The following is a 21958-nucleotide window of genomic DNA, read 5'->3' on the forward strand; positions in this document are numbered from 1 at the left end:
CTTCTATTGTATTAGTTAACACTTACTGAATGAAAAGCACCAGAATGCAAACAGGGCCGTTGACTGCTGACAGTTCACTGAATAGCAGGTCCTTTCACACGGCTTCTCCTGCCCAGTCACAGGTGGACTTCAGCCTCAGGTTCACATCACAATGACAGACACCAACCCTCCACTTATCTGTGTCAAGTGAGATAATGCCACATGTAAATGGGGAGATATGAGCTATGTAAACCCATATCTCTAAAATCACTTCAAGACTAAATGAGGCTGAAGTCCAGATGAGACTGGATTGTAGGGGTTCAACTGAAATGTGTTGCTGGTGATCTGAGAGTTTATTTTTCTAACTGTGTTAAGTTAAAGTAGCACATAAAGTTCTTCTCCCAAAGAAGAAGGGGATTCCACCCTTTGTTTTGGTTGTTACAAATATAAATTTCAAACCAGAAACTTTAAAACTGAATATACTAACTTTATTCATCATCATCAATGGTGCAATCAAAGAGAATATGCATACACAACATATCAATGAAACAACATTTTTACATTCATTAAGGCCTCCAAGTTTCTGTGACCGAACTGAAACTGCACAATGATAAAACTCCTTGTTGATGTTCCATGATTACAACATCCTACTTGTTCAATGAAAAGACCATCAAGTCAAATTTGCCACATGATTACATTTATATTGCACATTCTCAGTATTTCAACTGTTCAACTTTATCTGCCAGCCAATAAATACATCAAGATATCCCCTAGGGACAGCTACATGCTAAAAGGCACTTCTCAGTGGAAACAAAAGTCACTCCAATCCAAGGAGTCAACTGCTACAAGAGAAAGATCTGTTATCTGTTTCTTTGATGCCGTCAGGTAAGTTGAGACAGGAAGGAGTCAATGACCTAGGGGAAAAAGATGATGATGTGAGACGATGACTTTTTTTGTATTATAAAATTAAAAAAACCAATGATGACAGCGGTAATGATTTATTCATATATGCAAGACTGACCTTAGCCATGTCTCCAGCAGTTCCTGAAACAGATTTCAGTGAAGGGTTTTGATACCATAACTCCAATAACTGCTGATTAAATGCCTGGAAATTTCTAGAATGAAGATAAATTAATACTTTACCACTATGGCTGTGTATTCTGACAACACATTTGGCAAAATATTGAAAATAGCGGCAAATTCTGGCTAATATTAAGTGACCTGTATGGATTTATATGTTATTTTGTTTACTTTGTCCCAATGTTTTTTTCACCTTTGACAATACAACTTTGTTCAAATATATACAGTATTCCAGTCTGAAATATCCTACCCCCCATAAAACAACACTTACCTATCCTTTGGAAGTTTACATGTAGTTGATCCACTACAGCCACTTGTTCTTAGGTCCTCCCACCAGTTTTTCAAAACTGAACTTATCCACTTTAAACCAACTACAAGATACCTGTAAGAATAGAAGACAATCTTAATGAATTAGTATTTTTGTAATTGTCCTTCCACATACTGTCTGTTCCCTTATGTACATAATGCCTTTAATTCTCTAATTCAATTGCACTGCAAAAACAAAACACTTCATTGCAGCAGGAATACTCACTCTTCATATGGATTGGTGAGGACTTTCTTAACTAAAGGAAAGAGGTCAACACAACAGCCAATGGTGACCCTGTGGGGATCCTCCTCAATGCTGCAGAGACAATTAGGTTAAAGCAACTTTGTATGTTTGTGTGTAGCTCAGACCAATTTCAAGTCACTCACCTTTTGCTTATCAGTGGAAGAAAATCAACAAACACACCAATATCTTGGATTCTGCACAAAGACAATACAATTAAAATATTTGTGAAATTCTAGCGAACACTGTGCGTTACATTTTTTAAACCAACTACACACTACGTACCTCAGAAAGTACGTCAACAGCTCTCCAAAATTTCTCTGCCACAATGTTAAAGATACTTTCAGTCTCAGATGTCTTCCAAAGAGCACATCAGTCATTGTGCTATGATCGCGTGCGAGCTGAAAAACATTGTTAGGTTCACATTGTTTTATCTGCATATTAGTAACACAGTAATTCATAACAAAAATCATAAAAACCACAAGAAAGAAAAATATCTGAGCTGTGATAGTATTTCTGACCTCAGTGAGTGTACAGTAGTCGGCTTGTTCAGAACCAGTATTACCAGTCTCGTGGTCATTAGTGACATTTAGTGGGAACTCCCAAGGGTCCATGTCAAATATATCCTGTTGCATATCCTGCACGCAGTTCATCTCATTCTCCTTGTTTGCAGCATCATAAGTCTTCCCAGTCCCAAGCTGCTTCCTCCGAGTCACTGTCAGATGATGGGTCTTCCTCTTACATGACACTACCCGCTTCACTCTGCCCGGGTTGTTGCCAGAGCGACTCACTGGATACCTGTGCAGTGTAAAATGTTCAAACATTCTGTTGTAAACCAAATCACATTGTGCATTTCCTGTAATGTAACCAAAATATGCAATAACCTACCTCATTCTGTTGAACTCCTCATTTTTATCGTAATCCACCTGCATGTAACAACACATTTTGCATGGTGATGAATAACACAATTATAAGAAGCAAAAGAGGTCCAGTACACAGAGATACAACCAATGTGTCCCTGAGCAAGGCACTTAACCTAGTTGCTCCAGAGGCGTGCAACCTCTGACATATATAGCAATTGTAAGTCGCTTTGGATAAAAGCGTCAGCTAAATGACATGTAATGTAATGTAATGTAATTTGTGTATTATAATGTGTCACCCAGCTCACCTCTTTTGTGTTTCTCCCATAGGTCACTCTGTACTGGGCTGCATCTTGTTGTAAGGCATGTTCATGATTTTGGTACTCTCCGTCTTCACTGTTGGAGTCCATCAGACCTAGAGAAAGAGAAGCCCCTTTAAATCAGTTATAATAAATTGTTAGACATAGTTTAATACAAGCGCACACAGCCAGATATTGTGGTGAGGTCAACACAATAAGATAATCACAAATATGGGTTATGCTTCTAAATTTATTATTCACAGCATTCATATTGCATTTTGTTATGTCTTTTATTTGTTTAAAAAAGGAATAAAGTTTTCATCTTCGAGTCTTACAGGCTCTAAAGGCAAAACACAATTTCCCACAATCCATGCGGGCATTGTTTGATCTTCTGCGCAATGACGTGGTCAGGAACTGATACCTGGCTAATGGGCTAAACAGCTAAGTTGTGTTGTGCGTGTTTTCAGTTACTAATTTAACATGTATTCGGGTCAGGTTGAGCTTTTGGAGAGCCTTATTCAGTATATTTAAACTGTTGCCTACGTGTTGTTAGTAGACAACATAAAAAGGCTCTGTATTGTGCGTAACGTAAGTTAACGTTACGGTAACGCTACAATTAACAACAGTAATTCGCCAGCTAACCGTTTATATACTATCTATGCAGCTAAAAGCAAACGCTAGCTAAATGGGCAAATAGACAACAAAAAAAAACAGTTTAGCACGGTTTAACGTTACAACCAGTGGTCCACAAATAGTCTAACCTTCACAGTATATAATTTCGTTACAACACAATAAATAACGTGTCCTAAATGGTGTAATGGTGTAACTCACCTTGTTTTCCATTCCTAAGCAGGGATAATACAATCAAACATTCCCTTGTATTCTGTCAGCTAACATCCGATATCAACTGCTAATACCGCCTAGTATCAAAGAATAAAGCATCCTATTCATAATTCAGTCTGTGCAGTGTGCACCCTCTAGCGACTATTGAGATATCAATGGTACACATTTCAAAAACCAAGCATTTCATTAAAGCTGTGGTCTAGAATTGTGGTCTTAAGTCATCCCAGTCAGCTGATCTCACTGAAACATTCAACTGGAGAGGCAGTTACCATAACTAATAAATTACATCAGCATGTTTAGTGTTTTGGCTCAAATGCATCTTTCTTTTGCCTTCATGAGCCATAGCCATTACCATGACCGTGCCTTTACTCCAATCAGTGAGGCACATCAGCTGTTTGCCTTAGCACTTTATTGATCCAGGCAAGCCTTGGCTTGTGGGCTAATCTCTGCTGTACTTGAGCTCACTTTGATTTCCCTGATTGCACAATGAAAAACAACATCAGCTGTTTTTATTGACACATCATCTCTTTCCGTGCTGTTCTGGCTGACTCTGCTGTTTTGGTTCTGCATTTTCATCATTTGGGTTGACTGATGCAGACAGAGGTCCTCATCAGATACCCTAAACACGGTGTCTGTACGTGTGTGTGTGTGTGTGTGTGTGTGTGTGTGTGTGTGTGTGTGTGTGTGTGTGTGTGTGTGTGTGTGTGTGTGTGTGTGTGTGTGTGAGAGAGTGAATGTGCCGCTGCCACAGAGTGCTGTGTAAACTAGCACTGAGGTCAGGTAGGATATATTGAGGCTGTGCTGTTTATCATTTCAAAATGGACCCATTGGTTCACTTGGTTTTATATAAATAGGCTCAGTCATGTGATGTTTGTCATGAAAGCTTTTAACATCATGTGATTACAGTGACAAGACTGTTTGTTTCTGGGCGTGTGTTGCTACTTCAACCAGGTTGTTGTTCCTGCAGCACAGTGTTAAAATGGTGCCTGTTCATGCTGCCTGTGCCTTGTTAAGCCTCGCACCCCTGTTGGTGCTTGGTGTTCCTCCCATTTGGACCCAGCCAGAGCAAGTGCACCTTTCTTATCCAGGTAAGCATTTGAAGTGTTTCCATCAGCCTCATGTGTTTTCATTTAGGGAAACAATTTTCCGCTTAGTGATACAAACCAGTATCCAGGTCATATGGATTGCAGATTTACAGATGTTTTGTACAAATCACTCAATAATAAAATGACTGAAAGCACTGGTACATCTGGGCCGCTGAACGTTTTATTACTGTTCTGCAGCTCTGCAACAAATTCACTGAAGTTCAGATTCACTTTTAGTGATCTTGATATTTAAAAAAAAAAAAGTGTTTCATGTAATGCAGCTAATTTAAAGGTCCTATATTATACAAATTTTCAGGTTCACACTTGTATTTTGGGTTTCTACTAAAATACGTTTATGTGCTTTAATGCTCAAAAACATAGTTTTGTCATACTCTGTCTGTCTGAATACGCCTGTATTCACCTTCTGTCTAAAACCCTCTATTTAAAGTGCCTGTCTCTCTAAGGCCCTCCCCTGAAAAAGCATAGTCTCCTCTGATTGATCAGCGTTTTCGGGTCTGCGCTCTGACTATAGCAGCACTTTCTATCTATATATAGTTGTGACATCACAACTACGGAAGTACTAATGGCTTGTTTAAAGAATATGGGCTGTGTTCATTTCTCTATAGATTTGAGCATTTTGAAACTTTCACACTATTTATATAGCACCTTGACCTGCTTTATAATAAAATAAAAACATGGAAATTTCACTTTTTACAATATAGGAACATTAATGGCTGAAGGCCTTGACGAAACCCTATTGAATGCAACAGCAACATGTCTGAAGTGCCCCGTTGCTCGGAAAAAACTACCTGTGCACTCTTTGTAAGTCATTTAGGTCAAATGCACCAGATAATTGCCTTAACTGCCATACATATACAGTAGGCCTAACTGATGTTACCCTTGGTTCACACAGTCTGTAGAGCATAAATGTTCTTTTGTTCATTCACCATGAAGGTAAAACGTGGTAGTCATTAAATGCAGTTGATGTTGGTGTCTTTATGAAATGATTACCTGGCCAGTGGTCAGCTTATCTCAGCTTTCTGATGGTTATATCTCACCAGCGGCAAGATCAAAAGCACCACTCTTGTGCAAAGTCAGCCTTTTTATAAGCATCTCTTGGCTTTAATAAATACACCAGTAAGTGAATCCAGTTGTTCTGTCACATCAATCTACATCACGATTCCAATAATTGGGCTTTTCTTCACAGGAGTGCCAGGTTCTATGGTGGTGACCTGGACCACCTTCAATAAGACAGAGAGCAAGGTGGAGTACGGCCTTCTGGGGGGTCGGCTCTTTGACATAAGCGCCAAAGGTGACGCTACTCTGTTTGTGGACTCAGGAGAGGAGATGAGGAAGATGTACATCCACAGAGTCACTCTTACAGACCTCAAACCTACTGCAACTTACGGTGGGTGGAGCTTTAATATTACTGACTTTCACTCATAACTCATGTTAAAGAGTTTTTCTTCTCCTGTGTAATTTCAGTCTACCACTGCGGGAGTGATGATGGCTGGAGCGACATGTTCTCCTTCACTGCTCTGAATGACAGCACTAGCTTCAGTCCCAGGTTTGCAGTGTATGGTGACATGGGTAATGAGAACCCTCAGTCTCTGGCTCGACTGCAAAAGGATACACAGCTTGGCATGTATGATGTCATCCTGCACGTAGGTAAGCTCCACACTGATTAAAATATTACAATTTGCACTGTGAAAGCCATGAAGAGGCATTAAGTTTTATCAGCTGTTGTCTCAAGCATTAGTTATCCACAGATACCTGGCGCAGCTTGCAACAGATTATATTAACATAACTCATATCCAGTAAGCTAGCTGACCCATTCCAACAGAAATAATCATGTAATTAAAGTGGTAATTATTGTCATCAGCATAAACATATGGGCATTTAAACATATGGGTTGGATTCTGGGCATTTGCTTGCTCCATCACTTGTGGGGAGTAGAATCTAAACAGATAATGGGTCTGTGTTGTGCCAAAATGTGTTTGTCCAACAATCCCGACTGAATCTCTGGCTTACTAGCTTTTGTCCCTTGTCTTGATTTCCCGCCAGGATAATAAAACATAATAAAAGAACAGTATCATTTTTCTTTGCCTTTTGTCGGCTTTTGACATGAAACAACAATTTAAACATTGTTTAACAGCCACTTTACAAGTTAACAAAGAATATTATTCTTTGATTGATAAAGCAAGATCAAATATTATTTATTTCTTTATTTGAGGTTAACCGTGGTCCACTAGTCATTTATTAAAGGTATAGTTTGACATTTTGGGAAATGTTAGATCAGAGTATTGATACCATGCTCAAGACTGTAGGCTAAATATGAAGCTAGAGCTAACAGCCAATTAGCTTAATTTAGCACAAAAACAAAAAGCTGCCTACTTGCATCTCTAAAGCACACTAAATGATAAGTTCCAGCATGTAACTCCCTGCAGAACCACAAACTCTTGCTTATACATTTCAGTTTTTGTACGGATTAAACAAGCAAGATATAACATATTCATTTGTGAGCTTTAGCAGTCTTGGTAGGAAGATTAATTTACCTTCATTCAGAGCTAAGCTAGCTGGGTGCCCCTGTTTCCAGTCTTTATGCTAAGCTAATCAAACTGCCTGCTGTAGCATCATATTTAACATGCAGACATGCTTGCAAAAAAGCGATTAAGCATATTCCTTTAAGTTGATTATCGCTGTAATAAATAAGTAAACAAAACTTTTTGGGGGGGAAACTCATTTTGGCACAGTGCACCAAAGATATACATATATTGTATAACGGTGTTACCCTACACTGGTAGAGAGTAACATTCTTAAAAACACCTAAAGATTAATTCTAATCTGTAGATGTTTTTGTTTTACAGGGGACTTTGCCTACGATATGCATGAGGTATATTACTCTTCTGTCTTTTCAATATCATGAACTCTGATTTCACTTGTGCCCAATTAAGGACACTGACAGCTAATATCTTTCATCAACAGTGTATATTCTTAAAGCCACTTTGAGATTACACTTATTCCACAATGACAGATGAGATAAGCCACTTTACCTAGGGCAGTGGAGCCCCTAGTTCCAAGACTCACCACTATGTATTATCAGTGCATATGAAGGCTCTCAGCTGTGGTTGAGACACACAGCTTATGCTTAGCATCACTGTGAAATACTTTAAGCCTGCGGTGAAAGACGAGAGTCATGGTCATGTCACCCAAGTATTTCTTGAATAAAATAAGCGCCATTCAAAACCTGAATCTTAAATCTCAATAACATATTTGCTCATCTAAAAACCTCCCAACTGTCATCTGTGATATTTAGCATAACCTTGTTTTGAAAGCTTATATCATTTTTCCTGAAATAAGTTCCTGTATTATTCATGCCTTTATTATGGAGAAATTTTAAATGCAATCAGCAGACTACTGCAAAAAATTAATAACCATAATTCATCCAAGCTGTTTTTTTCAGCTGGAATGTGCACGTACATCCTGTGGCTTCACTGATATTATAAATAGAAAAGCAGAGAAAGGGAATTTTGTCTGAAAGGTCATTGATGTTTGTGGCAGGTAAAAGCCATCAGTACAGCCATGAACCACAAATGTGTTTTGAAAAGCTGCGTTGCCAGTATGAGCATATCTAAAAAGAAAATGCCTCTGGTTTCAACGAGGTTTGTTTGGGTTCTGAAGCTGTCTGAAAAATTTACTTAGTTCTTAAAAGTAATTTGGCTGAATATCAGCGAATGAAGAAAAATGAAACATTGTTGTCTGACGGGGAAATCTTTGGCGTCATGTTTTAACGGCTAAATGTCACTGTTCCAGGACAATGCCAGGGTTGGAGATGAGTTCATGAGGCAGATCCAGTCCATAGCAGCCTACGTGCCCTACATGACCTGTCCAGGCAACCATGAGTCTACATAGTAAGTGGAATTTATTTATTTTTCTTTTAGGGCGTATTCCAAAATTAACTCACATTTGGTGAAGCATTGTTTTTTGACAGTGACAGCGTCAAGAGAAATTCTTACTCAGTGGCAGTCAACAGGAAAGCTGTCTGACTGTCTCCTGTGTGTCTTCTGCTTTCAACTAGCTAATGTTTTCCGTTTTGTTTACATTTTGTTCACATTCTGCTTCGGGGCAAAATTCTGATTAATGGGTTTTGGGCAAAAATAGCAGTACATCCATATTGGTCAGAGAGACTTGCCAGACACCTCATGACAAATTGCATTCAGAACTGGCTACTGGGGGGTGGGGAGAGAGAGATTGCGAACCCCCTATAAACAACCTTTCTGGTAAGCTGCAGTTTTTCCACTATAAAGAACACACTTTGGTCTACTGAAAACTCTTCACTGTACCATTTGAACAGATGGGAACTATTTTGGTCTCTAAAGGCTGGAGCAGTGTCAGGAACCACCAACATCTAAACAAGGCAACGCTCTCCAAAACAAACATTTATCTGACTGGGAATCATCAGCTCACTATCTGTTTTTCAGTTCCCGGAGAGACGGCCCGTGGTGTTGGGAACTCTGTCTGCGTTTTAGACTTAACTTTGCGTTGTTCACATTTAATGTCTGGGAACGTTTCTGAACTGAGAGACGTGGGTGTGGGACGTGATGGCACAGTGGATATGACACATGCCTTTGGTGTGAGAGATCTGGGTTCAGTTCAAACTGTGATACATCAACCAATGTGCCCCTGAGCAAGACACTTAACCTACCTAGTTGCTCCAGAGGTGTGTGGCCTCTGACATATACAACAATTGTAAGTCGCTTTGGATAAAAGCGTCCGCTAAATGACTTGTAATGTATGTTAATTTATTGATCAGACAATGTGATGCTTTTCTCTGTCTTACATTATAGTAAATTGAATAGCTTTCAGTTTTGGACTGTTGACAAAACACACAATTTAAACTTGGAAACTGTGCAAATGCCATTTTCACTATTTCATTACATTTTATAGATAGAGGTATAATTAAGAAAATTATTCACAAATTGGCAATGAATATAATAAATTTGTTGCAGACCTAAAGAAATTGTAGCAGCCTTGTTGTACATTGATATTCTGACATATTCGTATTGCATCTCTGTCTCCTCAGCTTATTATCTCCCCACAATGCAAATAATCAATCAGTGTGGTTTGTATTAACAACTGTGAATTGTAGCCTACAATCTGTCCTGGGAGATATTTTCAAATTCAGTTCCATGTTGTTTTGTTGAAGACGATACAAGACTTGTAAAATGTATGAAGATAAAGAACTTCAGCATCATAAAATGCCTTTCATCCCGAGGGCGAAAGTCAATGTATCCCTAAATTCCAAGCACATCAGTCAGTTGTGTGTGTTTATGCATTTTTAAATGTTTAGAGGTGCCTAATCTTGCACCATAATATTTACTTGCCCCTGCTATAAGACATTCCTCGCCTGGCCTTACCATGTGTAATGCGACTACTGCCTGGTCTTCATTAAGGAGCTAGTAACAGTAGTCTCTTTTTCTTGGCACTGCATCCTGACTAAGAATCTGATACAGCTCACTGCATTACATAACCATACATCCAGCTTCTCTCTGTCCCTCTCCTATACCTAAATGTGTGTTTTGCTCTGCGGTGTTGTTAGGAATCCAAATATTCCCAGCAGCTGGCCCCTGCTTTTTCTTCCTCGCTGTCTGATGTGCTCTCGCTGTACTTTTCTGTTCATCTCTCTTTCCAACCTCAAAACCTAATGGGTAACATGCAATTGAAACATGGCTGACCACAAACGTTTTCAGTCAGCATTCCAGCAGGATGAGAACAGTGGATCCACAGAAGATGCTAAGGCCCCAATCAAAACTGCCTTTGTTGACCAAGCACAATATGGTTCATCAGGCCCTCGTGGGACAGGCAAATGACCTTTGCTGTCCTGTGATGAGAGTTTAGTGACATGCATCCTTTAGACTACAACTTGTTCCTTTAGTTTCTCCAACGGCCTGGATTAAACTCATCAGATGATGAAAGGGAAGATTTGGTGAGGAGGGAACATCTTGTTGGGTCAGTTTAAGAGTCAGGGTGTTCACATTGACTTTGACAGCCACCAGATTTTTATCTCGATCTTGTTTTAATGGAAAAGCAAACGCACATGGAAACAAGCGTGCTTTTGGTTACAGAAGGTGACTCACATGTTACATTGGACTCCCATAGTGCAGATAAATGAAACAAATATAAGCTTATTGTATTTGTATCAGATTTTCCACCGCTACAAAAACAAGATACTTTAAAGCCTGCAGTTGACTTTATTTCTACAGGCTAATCCTTTCCCTCAGGGTGAGCTCGGTTATATCACTCTGTTTGGATTTCTAGAGAGTATGTGCATTATTTTACTGAATAAAAAAAACTTGATTGTTTATGTGTAACTGCCTTCCCATATCCCTCTACATAGTTGCGGGTACACTTCCTAGCCACAAGATGGGAGTATGAACCCATTTTATTACTGTTCCTGTTTCAATGCCATGACTGAGAGCTTCATTTCATAATTAATTTTCACAGCAACAGATCTCACTCTTTACCTCTTATTTTAACTTAAATTACTTGTGTGGTTAGATTAGAATATACTGTAATTTGATGCATTGTTGTAAATGCTATGATGCTTCTTTTAAATAATTTCCTAATAACTAAGACTTAAGACTTAGTTCTAAATACTTGGTAAGTAAGTGAATTGGTAAGGATCATGTTGATATGGGGTAATAATAGCATGATAGACACCTAAACAAAGTTTTCAAGATGGACATCGAGAGATGCTGAGGCAAACAATATTTTCCTTTTGTGGTAAAATATCACAGATCACAAACTGGCCGCTACAGTATTATCACACTGGCCTTGGCCATTTAATCCTGACCTATGTGTCTCACTAGTTACTAGTTAAGTAGACTTATTCACATTAGTAACATTAGGTATCTGTGATCCTCCTCTTGTGCCCCTGTTCCAAGCCTTTGACCCTGCTGGTCTCTAGTTACCCCCAACCCTACATTAACCCAGTCAGTGCAGGGATCTGAACTTTAACACCCTGCCCAGGCTGCACTCCAGAATATGGCCTTTTTTCCCCTTCCCTTATGTAAAATAAGAAAACAATCATTCCCATCACCTGGCTTAGTTAATGGTCCATTGAGGGTATTGGCTCCTTCTTTCAAGCTGAAATTAAAAACTGTGAAAAAAGAGACTGGTGGGTTGGCGTCAGGGAGAGCTTTCCATGAAAGAGTTTTTCCCTTTTGCATGGTGTACTCATTGTAATATTTGCAGAGTACTGGTTTAATGTGCTTGATGGTGCACTCTTGGATGCTGTTTTTTGATTATTTCTTGTCTTAAAGGTCTGACTTTGTCATCTGGTGCAGTGCAAACAGTCTAGAAATTAGTGGTGGTGATTGTGGCAGCGGTGATAGATAACTGCAAGCATCCCTATATTTCTGGATGAAGTGGGAACCACCACATCTCAGTGCTAAACCACTGTGGAAGTGCCTTAAAATCTGATTTCTCAAATGGCTGCTGGATCTAAAATTACACTGTTGTAAAATTGAAGAAGATGTCATGGTTTTAGAAGGGGTATATTTAGAGGCCTGTTTTGTTGATTGACAGGTGTAGTGCGCTCAGCCATAGTGGCTCCTATTTGCTTGTCCCATTTCGGCTCCACCCAGGCTCCCCCACGTTGCCCAAATTTTGATTATCTGACCATGATCCTAAGCTTCAAAACCTCCCATCAGAAAGCTATAGAGTGAGGTCACAGAAGCTATGTCCATGTTTTTCTACAGCCTTTAATTTGGAGAGGCAGCCACTGATATCCTGGCGACAGCAAAGTGTACGGTTTCTTAGAATATCTAAAACTAGCTACAATATATATATATATATATATATATATATATTTTTTTTTTTTTTTTTTTTTTTTTTTTTTTTTTTAAGCTTGACGCAGATGTCCCCACCACAGTTTGATGGTCATCTTTTACCGATTATATACCACAAAATATATATAAAGTATATCCAAAGAATGTAAATTGTATGATCAGTCCGTCTAACTAACTTTTTTTTTTTTTTTTTTTTTTTCTTCTTCACAGTAACTTCTCCAACTACAGGAACCGCTTCAGCATGCCAGGCCAGACTGAGAGCCTGTGGTACAGGTAAGGGAGAAGAAAATATGTCAGCCTTATGGAATAACACAATATCTGATTTAGCCAAATGTTGCTTTAGTTAAGGTGGACTTTGACGTACTTAACCACAAGCGGTTTTGGTCAGTAGTGAAAAGTGGAGGCTAGCTGCACAGACAGAGATCAGAGAGAAATATCTTTTATTTTCCAACACGGGCCTTGTGAAGTATCATGTTAAGGTTTACCAAACCTCCTACTGTATTTCAGTAAGCATTAATGAGGCAGCCCAGAGGAATTGGCAGCAGAGGAGCGCTCTCCTATCTCAGGGACATGGGGACTAAACAAAGGAGCTATACATCTAACTAGGTGACTCATAGCCCACGACAGACCTCCTTCTCGCAAACAGTAAGATAATACGTTGCTAGACCACAGGCCACCTGCCCACTGATCAGTCCCTTGGTCTACACGCAAACAGGCCTGCTGGCTGAGAGCCGGTTAGGAACAAGGGGAGGCAATATGAAATCCCGAGACTGCTTCTGGAAACTGTTCAGTTCATAACATACAGCACTCATTTACAGGACACATGCTTTTCCATTAATCCTGTAGGATGAACACGTAAGCACTCCTATTACAGCAAGGAGTTTTATTCACTAAAGTGTATCTGGCACTGCATTCTGCAGCACAATGTCAGAGACTAAACATTGCCTGGATTTTGGAGTACTTTTCACACTTATCTGGCGTTTAAAGTCAGGCCTGTTCTTACTTACTCGCTGACTTTTACCATGCTTCCTCTACTGGGTCAAGGCTGTGTATCATTTTAACGGTGTGTGTCCGCAGCTGGAACCTGGGGTCCGCGCACATCATCTCCCTCTCCACTGAGGTTTATTTCTATCTCAAATTCGGCCAGGAGCTCCTCTTCAAGCAATATGAGTGGCTGAAGAAAGACCTGGAGGTTAATGACCGCACCAGGCAGTTACACGTGTTGATGATGGCTAAGTGCTCTGCTTTGTTCCCACACTTGATCTCTAACTCTCTCTTTTTTTCCATTATATTGTAGTAATAGTTCCATTCTTTCTTTCTCCATTATACATCTACTGATTCCTCATTCTGTTCCAAAATCCTATCTCAATAGTAACACACACAGTCTGTTTATCAGTAACTAATCATTATTGCTTGAGTAACTAATCATTAATTAACCAGTAGTTCCTCAATCGTTCCTCATTCATTTAACAGATGTTAACAATAACATCATTAGTGCTTGAATCACAATCCGTAACTACTCATCAACTAACCATTCGTTCCTCATTCATTTAACAGTAACTACCAGTATATTTAACAGTAACTAATCATTAGGGCTTGAATCACAGTCAATCAGTAACTACTCATTAACTAACCATTCATTCCTCATTCATTCCTTATTCGTTAATCATTAACTACCTACTTTTTTTGTGTACCTTATTAAAGTGTTACCCATCTACATATGTGTGTCTTCACCACTTCCTTCTCCCAACCTAGGAGGCCAACAAGCCAGAGAACCGAGCAGTGCGTCCATGGATCATCACCATGGGACACAGGCCTATGTACTGCTCTGATGACGACCAGGATGACTGTACCAAGTTTGACTCCTATGTGTGTAAACCACAGAATCCTATCCATTAATTCATACACTTTTTCTAATGTATGGTGTATCCTAAACTACTAATTTCTTCACACTACCTTATAAAGATGATCAAGACTCAAACTCTTTCTGACAGGTAGTTTTATAAGAAACTCTTCATAGAGCGGGGAGTTGAGAGAAGCTGTGTAAAGTTGGACATCCCTGCTTGGTCTCAAGTTTGAAAATTCCTGTTGTAATGACTTAGGCAGACATTTTACTAGCAAAGCATAATTACAAATGTTTGGTAATACGACTATGTACCTAAAATTATTTTTATTTGATTTTGCCAAGCAAAAGAAATTATATTATTACTTTAAAACATTTTGTTAATTGCCTACAAAGTACTCATAGTTTTTTTTAGGTTATTTGTTTTAAAAGTACTCATTTTTTTAAGTTATTTATTTTAAAGTTTTATTTTATTATTATAGAGGTATTTGTAGTATTTGTTTTCTGCTGTATTGCCCCGGCCCTTTAATCACCCCTGGTAGCAGACGTGTCAGAGGTGTTGCCGGCTGGCCTGTCCACATCGCCGCCCATAAGCACATTGAGTATTCTGTCATAGTCACTGTTATTTGTACCAAATAGTTTCCACTTAGACTTACTTCCCTCAGCACTTGGCACTGTTTGGAGTGAGGCTGGCACATGCATGATAGGGCTCTACCAGGTAGTGTTTCAGGTAGCAGGTAGTGTTTCAGACACTAATGCCAGTTTATTCTGACATTATTCCTCTCTGTTATATCTCAGGTGCGACTGGGATTGAATGATACCAAACCGCCAGCTCCTGGTCTCGAGGATCTATTTTACCGCTATGGTATGGTCTCTATTTGACAACCAGCTGTGTGCTGCTAATGGGTGTTTAAGATCACAAATTTGCACTCTCAGACAGACTAATGTTCCAACAGTTCAGCAGAGCAATCCAAACATCCTTTATTAAAAAAGCAGGCCTTTGGTCGGGCTGACATCCCAACAACCCATTTGCAAATGTTTTTCCTGTATTACATTTCTCAGACTTTTGTTTGTTGCATTTAATTATTCAACTTGTGGTGGAACGTTGAACATTTTGGTTGCTCTGATTTTAAGCTTTTGTTGATTGCTGAGAAATCTCAAAATGAAATGGGCAGGGGATCTGAGAAACATACGCAGCAGAATGTGTTTAAATGAGCTGTTTGGGCGTCTTTTTTTCTTTCTTTTGCTGACTATCATTAAATATCTTTGACAGGAGTGGATGTGGAGTTGTGGGCACATGAGCACACATATGAGAGGCTTTGGCCTGTCTACGGAGACAAGGTCAGCTCCTGTGTTCTTAATTCACCACATATTTACATATCTATTGTCTTCATTTGGATCAGTGAAAGAGACTTGTTATGCTTTTCTCTTTAGGTGTACAATGGGAGCAAAGAGCAGCCTTATGTGAACCCAAAAGCTCCAGTACACATCATCACAGGCTCTGCTGTAAGTACTTTCATGCCGCTGCATCACTGGTAATGTTTGCCCACACAGATCAATGCATACATTGACAGCAGTATCAACAAAAACAATGATGTATTATTCACAGTTCTGTCTGTGTAGCAGTTCTGCCACATGAATTTAGTACCAGCTGTTCCTCTGGTTAAGTGTTTTCTGATGTTGTGGTGAGCGGTGCAGGGCATGCTTCGTTCCAACCATAGAGGGATTAGTCATCGGCATATCGAAATGCAGCCAGATTCGCACCGAGGCTCAGCCACAGTTGTAAATGTCACACAGGGCTTTGTGGAGAAAGGCATACAGCTCATCACTAACATATTCAGTGTAACCACTGTTGATTCCTCTGCAGGGCTGCAGAGAGAAGACAGACAGGTTCAATCCAAACCCCAAAGAGTGGAGCGCTTTCCGCAGCACAGACTACGGCTACACCCGCATGCAAGTGGTCAACGCCACCCACCTTTACTTGGAGCAGGTCTCCGATGACCAGGTGAGGACACATGGAGGAACAACATGCACACAAGCACAGCAAAGGTGAAAGGATATATTTAAATGCCAAAGAGTATTGCCTCCAGTGATAACAAAGACCTTCCTGTGTGTTCCAGTATGGGAAGGTGATTGACAGCATATGGGTGGTGAAGGAAAAGCATGGCTTCTCTGCCTGGTTCTGAAGACTGCCATGCTTACTACTATACCATCTGCTCAGGAAATGCACTTTGAACATAAAACAAGCACATTTCTAGCCACATCACACAAATCATGCACTGATGAAAAGATTTCATACCACTTTATGATCATCATCTACCCTAAATGTATATAATGTAACATACATTTGAATAAATTCTGCTTTTTTAAAATGGATCTTTCAATTGGTCTGTCCTCTAACTCCATTACTGTAGTCTAACTTTATTTTGTTTTAGTTTGACTTGTCAACGGCAGGTCGATGTAGGTCCCTTCCTCGCTGCATAAACAATCTAGACAGCATGAGTCTGGCAGACACCGGGCCTCATTCTTTTCAGAGCATATCTTTCATTTTAAAAACCTGGAAATGCACTTACACAGATCAATTCTCCCCTCTATCAGTCTATGAAGATGACAGATTCTCCCTTGGCTAATGCTATCAGGATATTGGAACCTCATTTCATTGTCCATCTGTGTGGCCGTCAGGACCTGAGGAAAAAAGACACATGGAAGTCTACGCCTACACAAATGGACGGTTATGTAACTCAGGGATGCTTGTGGCTTGGGCACATGCAGAGTGAGAGAGGGCCCTTTCCACCAAATGACTGTTGCTTATGCCATGACTCTCACCACTATGTTGGTATTAATTTGTTATAACAGCATGCTGCCTCTGATGAGTTTTGGCGGACAACCAGCGCAGATCTGCACGCGTGTGTGTTTTGAGTTGTCAAGCTGTCTGTTAGCGCCAGAATTTAATCAGGTCTCTGCATAATTCTGTTGACACAACATAGCTTACATATACAAAGTCAATGATTCGTTTACACTACACACATGATTTAACATACAGCACGTTATTTGGCAGACATTGTTTATCCAAAGCACATTCAACATTATAAAAGGATATATGCTAATCACTCATGGAAACACTGCAGGGAAAATGCAATTATTTTACCCCAATAAAGGACCAAAAACCAGCTTACACTTGGTCAACATGTGTCACAACAAGTTTGCCACAAGAAGCCGAGAGTTCTTGTAGAAAGCACAAAAGCAGTTGGGCGTCAGTAGCATGTCTGGGAATCCAACCAAGGATTTGTTGAACGTCTCTTTGATGTCGATACCCCGTCGCACAGTGGTGTCTGGCAGACGAAGAAGTATCTTTGTAGAGAAGGCCCCGCACCACTGAGTTCCTAACATTTAACCTGCTCGTGCTATAGTACTCTATATATTGTTGTCTCCCACTGACTAAGACGCAAGGACGAAGCGGCTCTTAAGTGCAAACTGCAGAGAACAGCGGGAGGCTGGGGAGGAGAGCATGTGCTGCCAACGGTAGCCTACATTGAATAATTGCAGTTATTTACAATAGTTAGCGACCACATTTATAGTCCAATAAAAGTTGGTTGTTTTCCGGTTAGTCATCTATATACAATGTATGGTGTGAAAATGGATGGATGGAAAGTTTTTGTCTTAAATAATGAGCACCACGTCATGTGGCGTGCACGTTCCTCATCTTTAAATTCATGTGATTTCCTAAAATCCAGGAAAAAAAAACATTGATCTCAATCCAGGAAAAAAAGAGCAAGGAGAAAATAACATGTCACTTCAGATCGCATGCCTGTTGCTGAAATATGATGTGCTTATTACCGCCTATGATAGAGTAACAGCAGGTTTGTGGTAGTGCGGCTAAGGGCTTTTGTTGACAGAAATTGATTCCTGCCTTTAACAGGGGAACAGATTTTCTAATTTCCTCTAAAAGTAAGCCAATTTAATTCTCTTAACCAAGGGGTTTGGCAGGTTAGAGGTCAGGTTTGTTACCTTAAAATGTATTTTGAGGAATTCGCTTTTTACACTTTTAGGCATGAAGCAGAATGATAACCATTTAAAATACCCTGCTTCTCACTGATCAGTAGGTTTGTTGTAACCAGTGGTGTAAGAGGAGATGTGGTGTCTTTTTGTGCGATAGTGCTACATTTAATATGCTACATTTGACTGGATTTCTTTGCCCTGTTAGGTCTCATCAGGTTAGTTCAACATTGCCAGTTGATGGTCTAGTAAATCAGGCCCTGCTGTCTGGTTAGACTACTGAACTTTTTGAGACCTTGACATGACCACATAACCTTCCCACTTCAGTTGACTTCATAGCAGCAGGCTAATTTCTAATGACACATCAACAGCTTTTTTTATCCCTTCCCAAGCTAATGGCTCAGTAAACCCTAAAAGTAATGAACTCTCTGACCACATGCAAGATTTGAAAGCAGATGTCTCTTTCTCTACACCAAAGAGCCATGAAGCCTCTCTATAAGACCTCTCAGAATTCCCTTCAGTTAAGCTCTGCGGCTTACCAACATTATTTCTCTATTTTCAAGAGTCTTTAGTAGCTCTCACACTCAACAACAAACTTCCTCAGGAGACGGGAGATGGCTTCTGTGTGGTATTTCTCTCCACGGGTGATCAAGGGGCAACACTTGATCACAGGGTTAAACTGTGGAGACTGAGGACATGTGTAATGAATTCAAGGCCCTCAGATGCTGGATCTCGGGGATATTTCATCAATCCAGAAGCTCAGTGTTCTTCCAGAACCAAAGCGCCACTATTAAGCAGCCACAGACCACCACCAAGATGAACAGCCAAGTACAATCTGCTCAGGCACATCACTGCACATTCTTGCCATAATTCCACTCTCAACATCAACACCACAATGATTTACAGGGCTTTAGAATATGGCATGAACAGGAACACAGCACATGCACTGTGAACACACTGTATTGCCACAGTAAATATGAGATAAACATGATAGCGCCCATGCTAAAACAGGGTTTTGTTTTTAGACTTTTATACAAAGTGTGTGAGGGAAATACAGAACACATCTTCATTCAAAAATGAATATAGATAAGACTGGGCTTTTGATGAAAGCAGTATATTATTTCTGAGGATATGAGAGGCAGGCCACATGGGTCAAAATAACACTGAAAGTGAAGTCAAAGAACCCTCACTGATAAACCACCATAGGGGGTCAAACAGCATGTGTCTCCACATAGTAACACACCAGAGACACAAGGATGTCCACTTTCAATGTGCAAAGTTTTGAACCCTAAGTAAGAAGGACCCAACATAGCAGATGCTGTTCAAGTTATACCATGTGCGAGTGTCAGTGCACTAAATCCTACAGTTAGCCTCCTCTGTTAACCTTTAGCTTCAGCTAAAGAATTAAAGCAACAATTCCCAACCGTACCCTTGGTGGGGGGGGAGGGAGGGTACATCTGCAATACTTGGAAAGTAGCTTCTAGAGCAGCTTAAATTATTTGAGAAAAATGGAAATTAAATAAAATAGTAAAAAGGCATAGATAAACAGTTGAATTCTCTAAGTAATGGACAAATGGTGAAAATAGTCAGCTTAAAGTATTGGCCATATGTTCGAAGTAGTTAGCTAAAAGTAGTGGACAAATGAAATAGCAGATAAATGGATACGGCTAAAAGTAGTGTACAAATGGTTGAAACAGCTCAGAGTCATGTAGAAATGGTTAAAATAGTGAAAGTAATGGATAAATGGCTAAAATAGATGATTGCTAAAAGTAATGAATAAGTGGTGGATTGCAAACCTGACCAAAACAACGGCATACATTTGGAACATAATGGGAGGTTGTGAGCTCATTTGACAGCGCTGTAGGGCTAAATCAGACAAAGAAGGTTGGGAACCACTGATGTAAAGTATCAGTCTGTATAGTAGTGTGATTCAACCTTTACCCAACATATACGGTATAGTATATAGTGTATGATTATTTACAGATGGAAACGTTTTCATGCAGTTCTGACCACAAGCATATAAACTGGCAACTCAAAAAATGGAGCATCAGTGGCACTGCTTCTGCAATCATTGATCCTGATTAGCACTGCTGCAATTTATCAGGAGGACATTAGGTTAACTACTCTCATTTAGTCAAGCAAGAAGAACTCTGCATAGGACCCTTCATCATCATCTTGCAATTTAACAGTGAAAGGATTTGGCCCCTACATTTTTGTGTCCTATCATCTCATTTTCAAGTCATCAATCTTCCCCACACAGGTTGCGTTGTTCTGCATACAGACAATGTTGTTCTTTAACCGGAGACTCCTCTCAGTCTGCAGGAAGTGCTAGCATTGTGTCAGGGGGCAGAGATTCAACTCATTAACTTTGAGCCTCAACACTTGAGGGATCTTGCGAGCTGAATGACAACGGGGTTATGCTACCACATTGGCTACTGTTGGCAGACAGAACTGGGCTATGTCACTCGGTTCAAGAAGTCCGCGTTCGTGTCTGTTAAATCCAAAACCAATTTTCATTCAGCAGCCTGCTTAGTGGGGAAGCTAAATTCGTTAAGCCTGGTCTGTCGACAATATGACGTGGGACTTCTTGCCAGTAACTGTGAAGAAAGCCTTGCTATGCTGAAATGAGCAAGATTGTGCATTGTGTCATGCATTCATAGACTTTCCAAAGGGATGTGTTTTTGTCATGGAAACTATGTATTGTTGTGGGCTTTGTTTTCTTCTATCTGTCACAAAAGTCTGTTTTGTGATCACACATAACCTATTGTGAAAGCTGAAGACATTCACCCCTGCCCTCTAAGTCAGGGCACAAACTCATTCAACTACATGCTCTCAGGGCTTCGTCATGCCTGCTTGGTTAAGACAAATTGCACGGCAGAGCTGTCTTCTCTCACAGACTGGCACTGCTGACCAACTGCTCTCCCAATGCTGTTGAGAACAATGCCAGGCTCATTATGCCTATCTTGTGTCCTAAATGTTGCGCATGCCAGGCAGTCTGTCTGCTTTAACTTTGGTTACAGTTATGTTCTCACACTTGGCTTCAAATATCAGTGTGGCCTGTCATTGTTGGAACTGGAATGTAATGTTCTTGCTGATCCTTGTCCACTATCACATCTGCATTACTGTAGCTCACAGGCTGTGTTGAGGTGAATAGCCCACCTTTGTCGTTTCAGGTACAAAGCCATCACTCTATCAGCACTTGAGATCTGAGCTCTAGCAAAGGAAAGGTCAGTGGGTGGTTTACATGTCCAGTGTTTTACAGGAATGGTAACATGAGACCTCCTTTAAAGCTCTGGTTTTAAAACGATTTAGATAGGAATGAGGTGATTAACAGTCATAATGGATTTTGCACTCACAGATCTAAACTCTTACCCCCTTTAAAATGTCACAAAGAGACCCTGAGGACTGTTTGAGCGTTTTCAACCTTCCAGACACGTGTAGAGGCCATACTTTGCACTGATCACATTTGAAAACAAATAGAGGGGTGGAAACCACAAGCCCTTTTGAACATTTTAAACACATGCCTGCTGCTACTTTTTGACACGACAATCACCCAGTAGCAATCTTGTTATGAAA

At 40.0% G+C, this 21958-nt stretch overlaps 2 protein-coding genes across 5 annotated transcripts; one reads left to right on the forward strand and one right to left on the reverse strand.

The window, feature by feature from the left end:
- Positions 1 to 451: 451 nt before the first annotated feature.
- LOC114546981 (KATNB1-like protein 1) lies at positions 452 to 3989 on the reverse strand. 3 transcript variants are annotated; one of them, XM_028566190.1, is made up of 10 exons: positions 3597 to 3989; positions 2775 to 2881; positions 2495 to 2532; positions 2128 to 2404; positions 1892 to 2007; positions 1753 to 1803; positions 1592 to 1681; positions 1331 to 1441; positions 1001 to 1023; positions 452 to 893 (listed from the first exon to the last, which is right to left on the reverse strand). In XM_028566190.1, exons 2-9 carry the CDS (start codon positions 2874 to 2876, stop codon positions 1002 to 1004), a joined length of 807 nt encoding a protein of 268 aa, XP_028421991.1. In that variant the 5' UTR covers positions 2877 to 2881; positions 3597 to 3989; the 3' UTR covers positions 452 to 893; position 1001. The 3 variants fall into 3 exon arrangements, with proteins under 3 accessions (XP_028421991.1, XP_028421989.1, XP_028421990.1); XM_028566188.1 differs by having other exon boundaries at positions 1001 to 1094; XM_028566189.1 differs by having other exon boundaries at positions 1001 to 1094; positions 2775 to 2899.
- Positions 3147 to 16762, forward strand: acp7 (acid phosphatase 7, tartrate resistant (putative)). 2 transcript variants are annotated; one of them, XM_028566185.1, is made up of 14 exons: positions 3147 to 3218; positions 4560 to 4696; positions 5901 to 6101; positions 6179 to 6361; positions 7561 to 7586; positions 8507 to 8604; positions 12754 to 12816; positions 13621 to 13735; positions 14299 to 14412; positions 15185 to 15251; positions 15660 to 15727; positions 15821 to 15892; positions 16254 to 16391; positions 16507 to 16762. In XM_028566185.1, the coding sequence occupies exons 2-14, from the start codon at positions 4588 to 4590 to the stop codon at positions 16570 to 16572; spliced, it is 1320 nt and encodes a 439-aa protein (XP_028421986.1). In that variant the 5' UTR covers positions 3147 to 3218; positions 4560 to 4587; the 3' UTR covers positions 16573 to 16762. The 2 variants fall into 2 exon arrangements, with proteins under 2 accessions (XP_028421986.1, XP_028421987.1); XM_028566186.1 differs by lacking the exon at positions 3147 to 3218 and adding an exon at positions 4291 to 4388.
- Positions 16763 to 21958: the final 5196 nt, after the last annotated feature.

This window comes from Perca flavescens, chromosome 20, assembly GCF_004354835.1.
Source record: "Perca flavescens isolate YP-PL-M2 chromosome 20, PFLA_1.0, whole genome shotgun sequence".
In the NCBI taxonomy this organism is placed as follows: Eukaryota; Metazoa; Chordata; class Actinopteri; order Perciformes; family Percidae; genus Perca; species Perca flavescens.

Coding starts and splice junctions, on each gene's coding strand:
- LOC114546981 (XM_028566188.1), bottom strand. CDS start 2,876: ATGGACTCCAACAGTGAAGACGGAGAGTACCAAAATCATGAACATGCC. Junction 1,804..1,891: donor CTGTTGACGTACTTTCTGAG/GTACGTAGTGTG, acceptor GTCTTTGTGCAG/AATCCAAGATATTGGTGTGT. Junction 894..1,000: donor CTGCTGGAGACATGGCTAAG/GTCAGTCTTGCA, acceptor TTTTTCCCCTAG/GTCATTGACTCCTTCCTGTC.
- acp7 (XM_028566185.1), top strand. CDS start 4,588: ATGGTGCCTGTTCATGCTGCCTGTGCCTTGTTAAGCCTCGCACCCCTG. Junction 7,587..8,506: donor TTGCCTACGATATGCATGAG/GTATATTACTCT, acceptor TCACTGTTCCAG/GACAATGCCAGGGTTGGAGA. Junction 8,605..12,753: donor GGCAACCATGAGTCTACATA/GTAAGTGGAATT, acceptor TCTTCTTCACAG/TAACTTCTCCAACTACAGGA.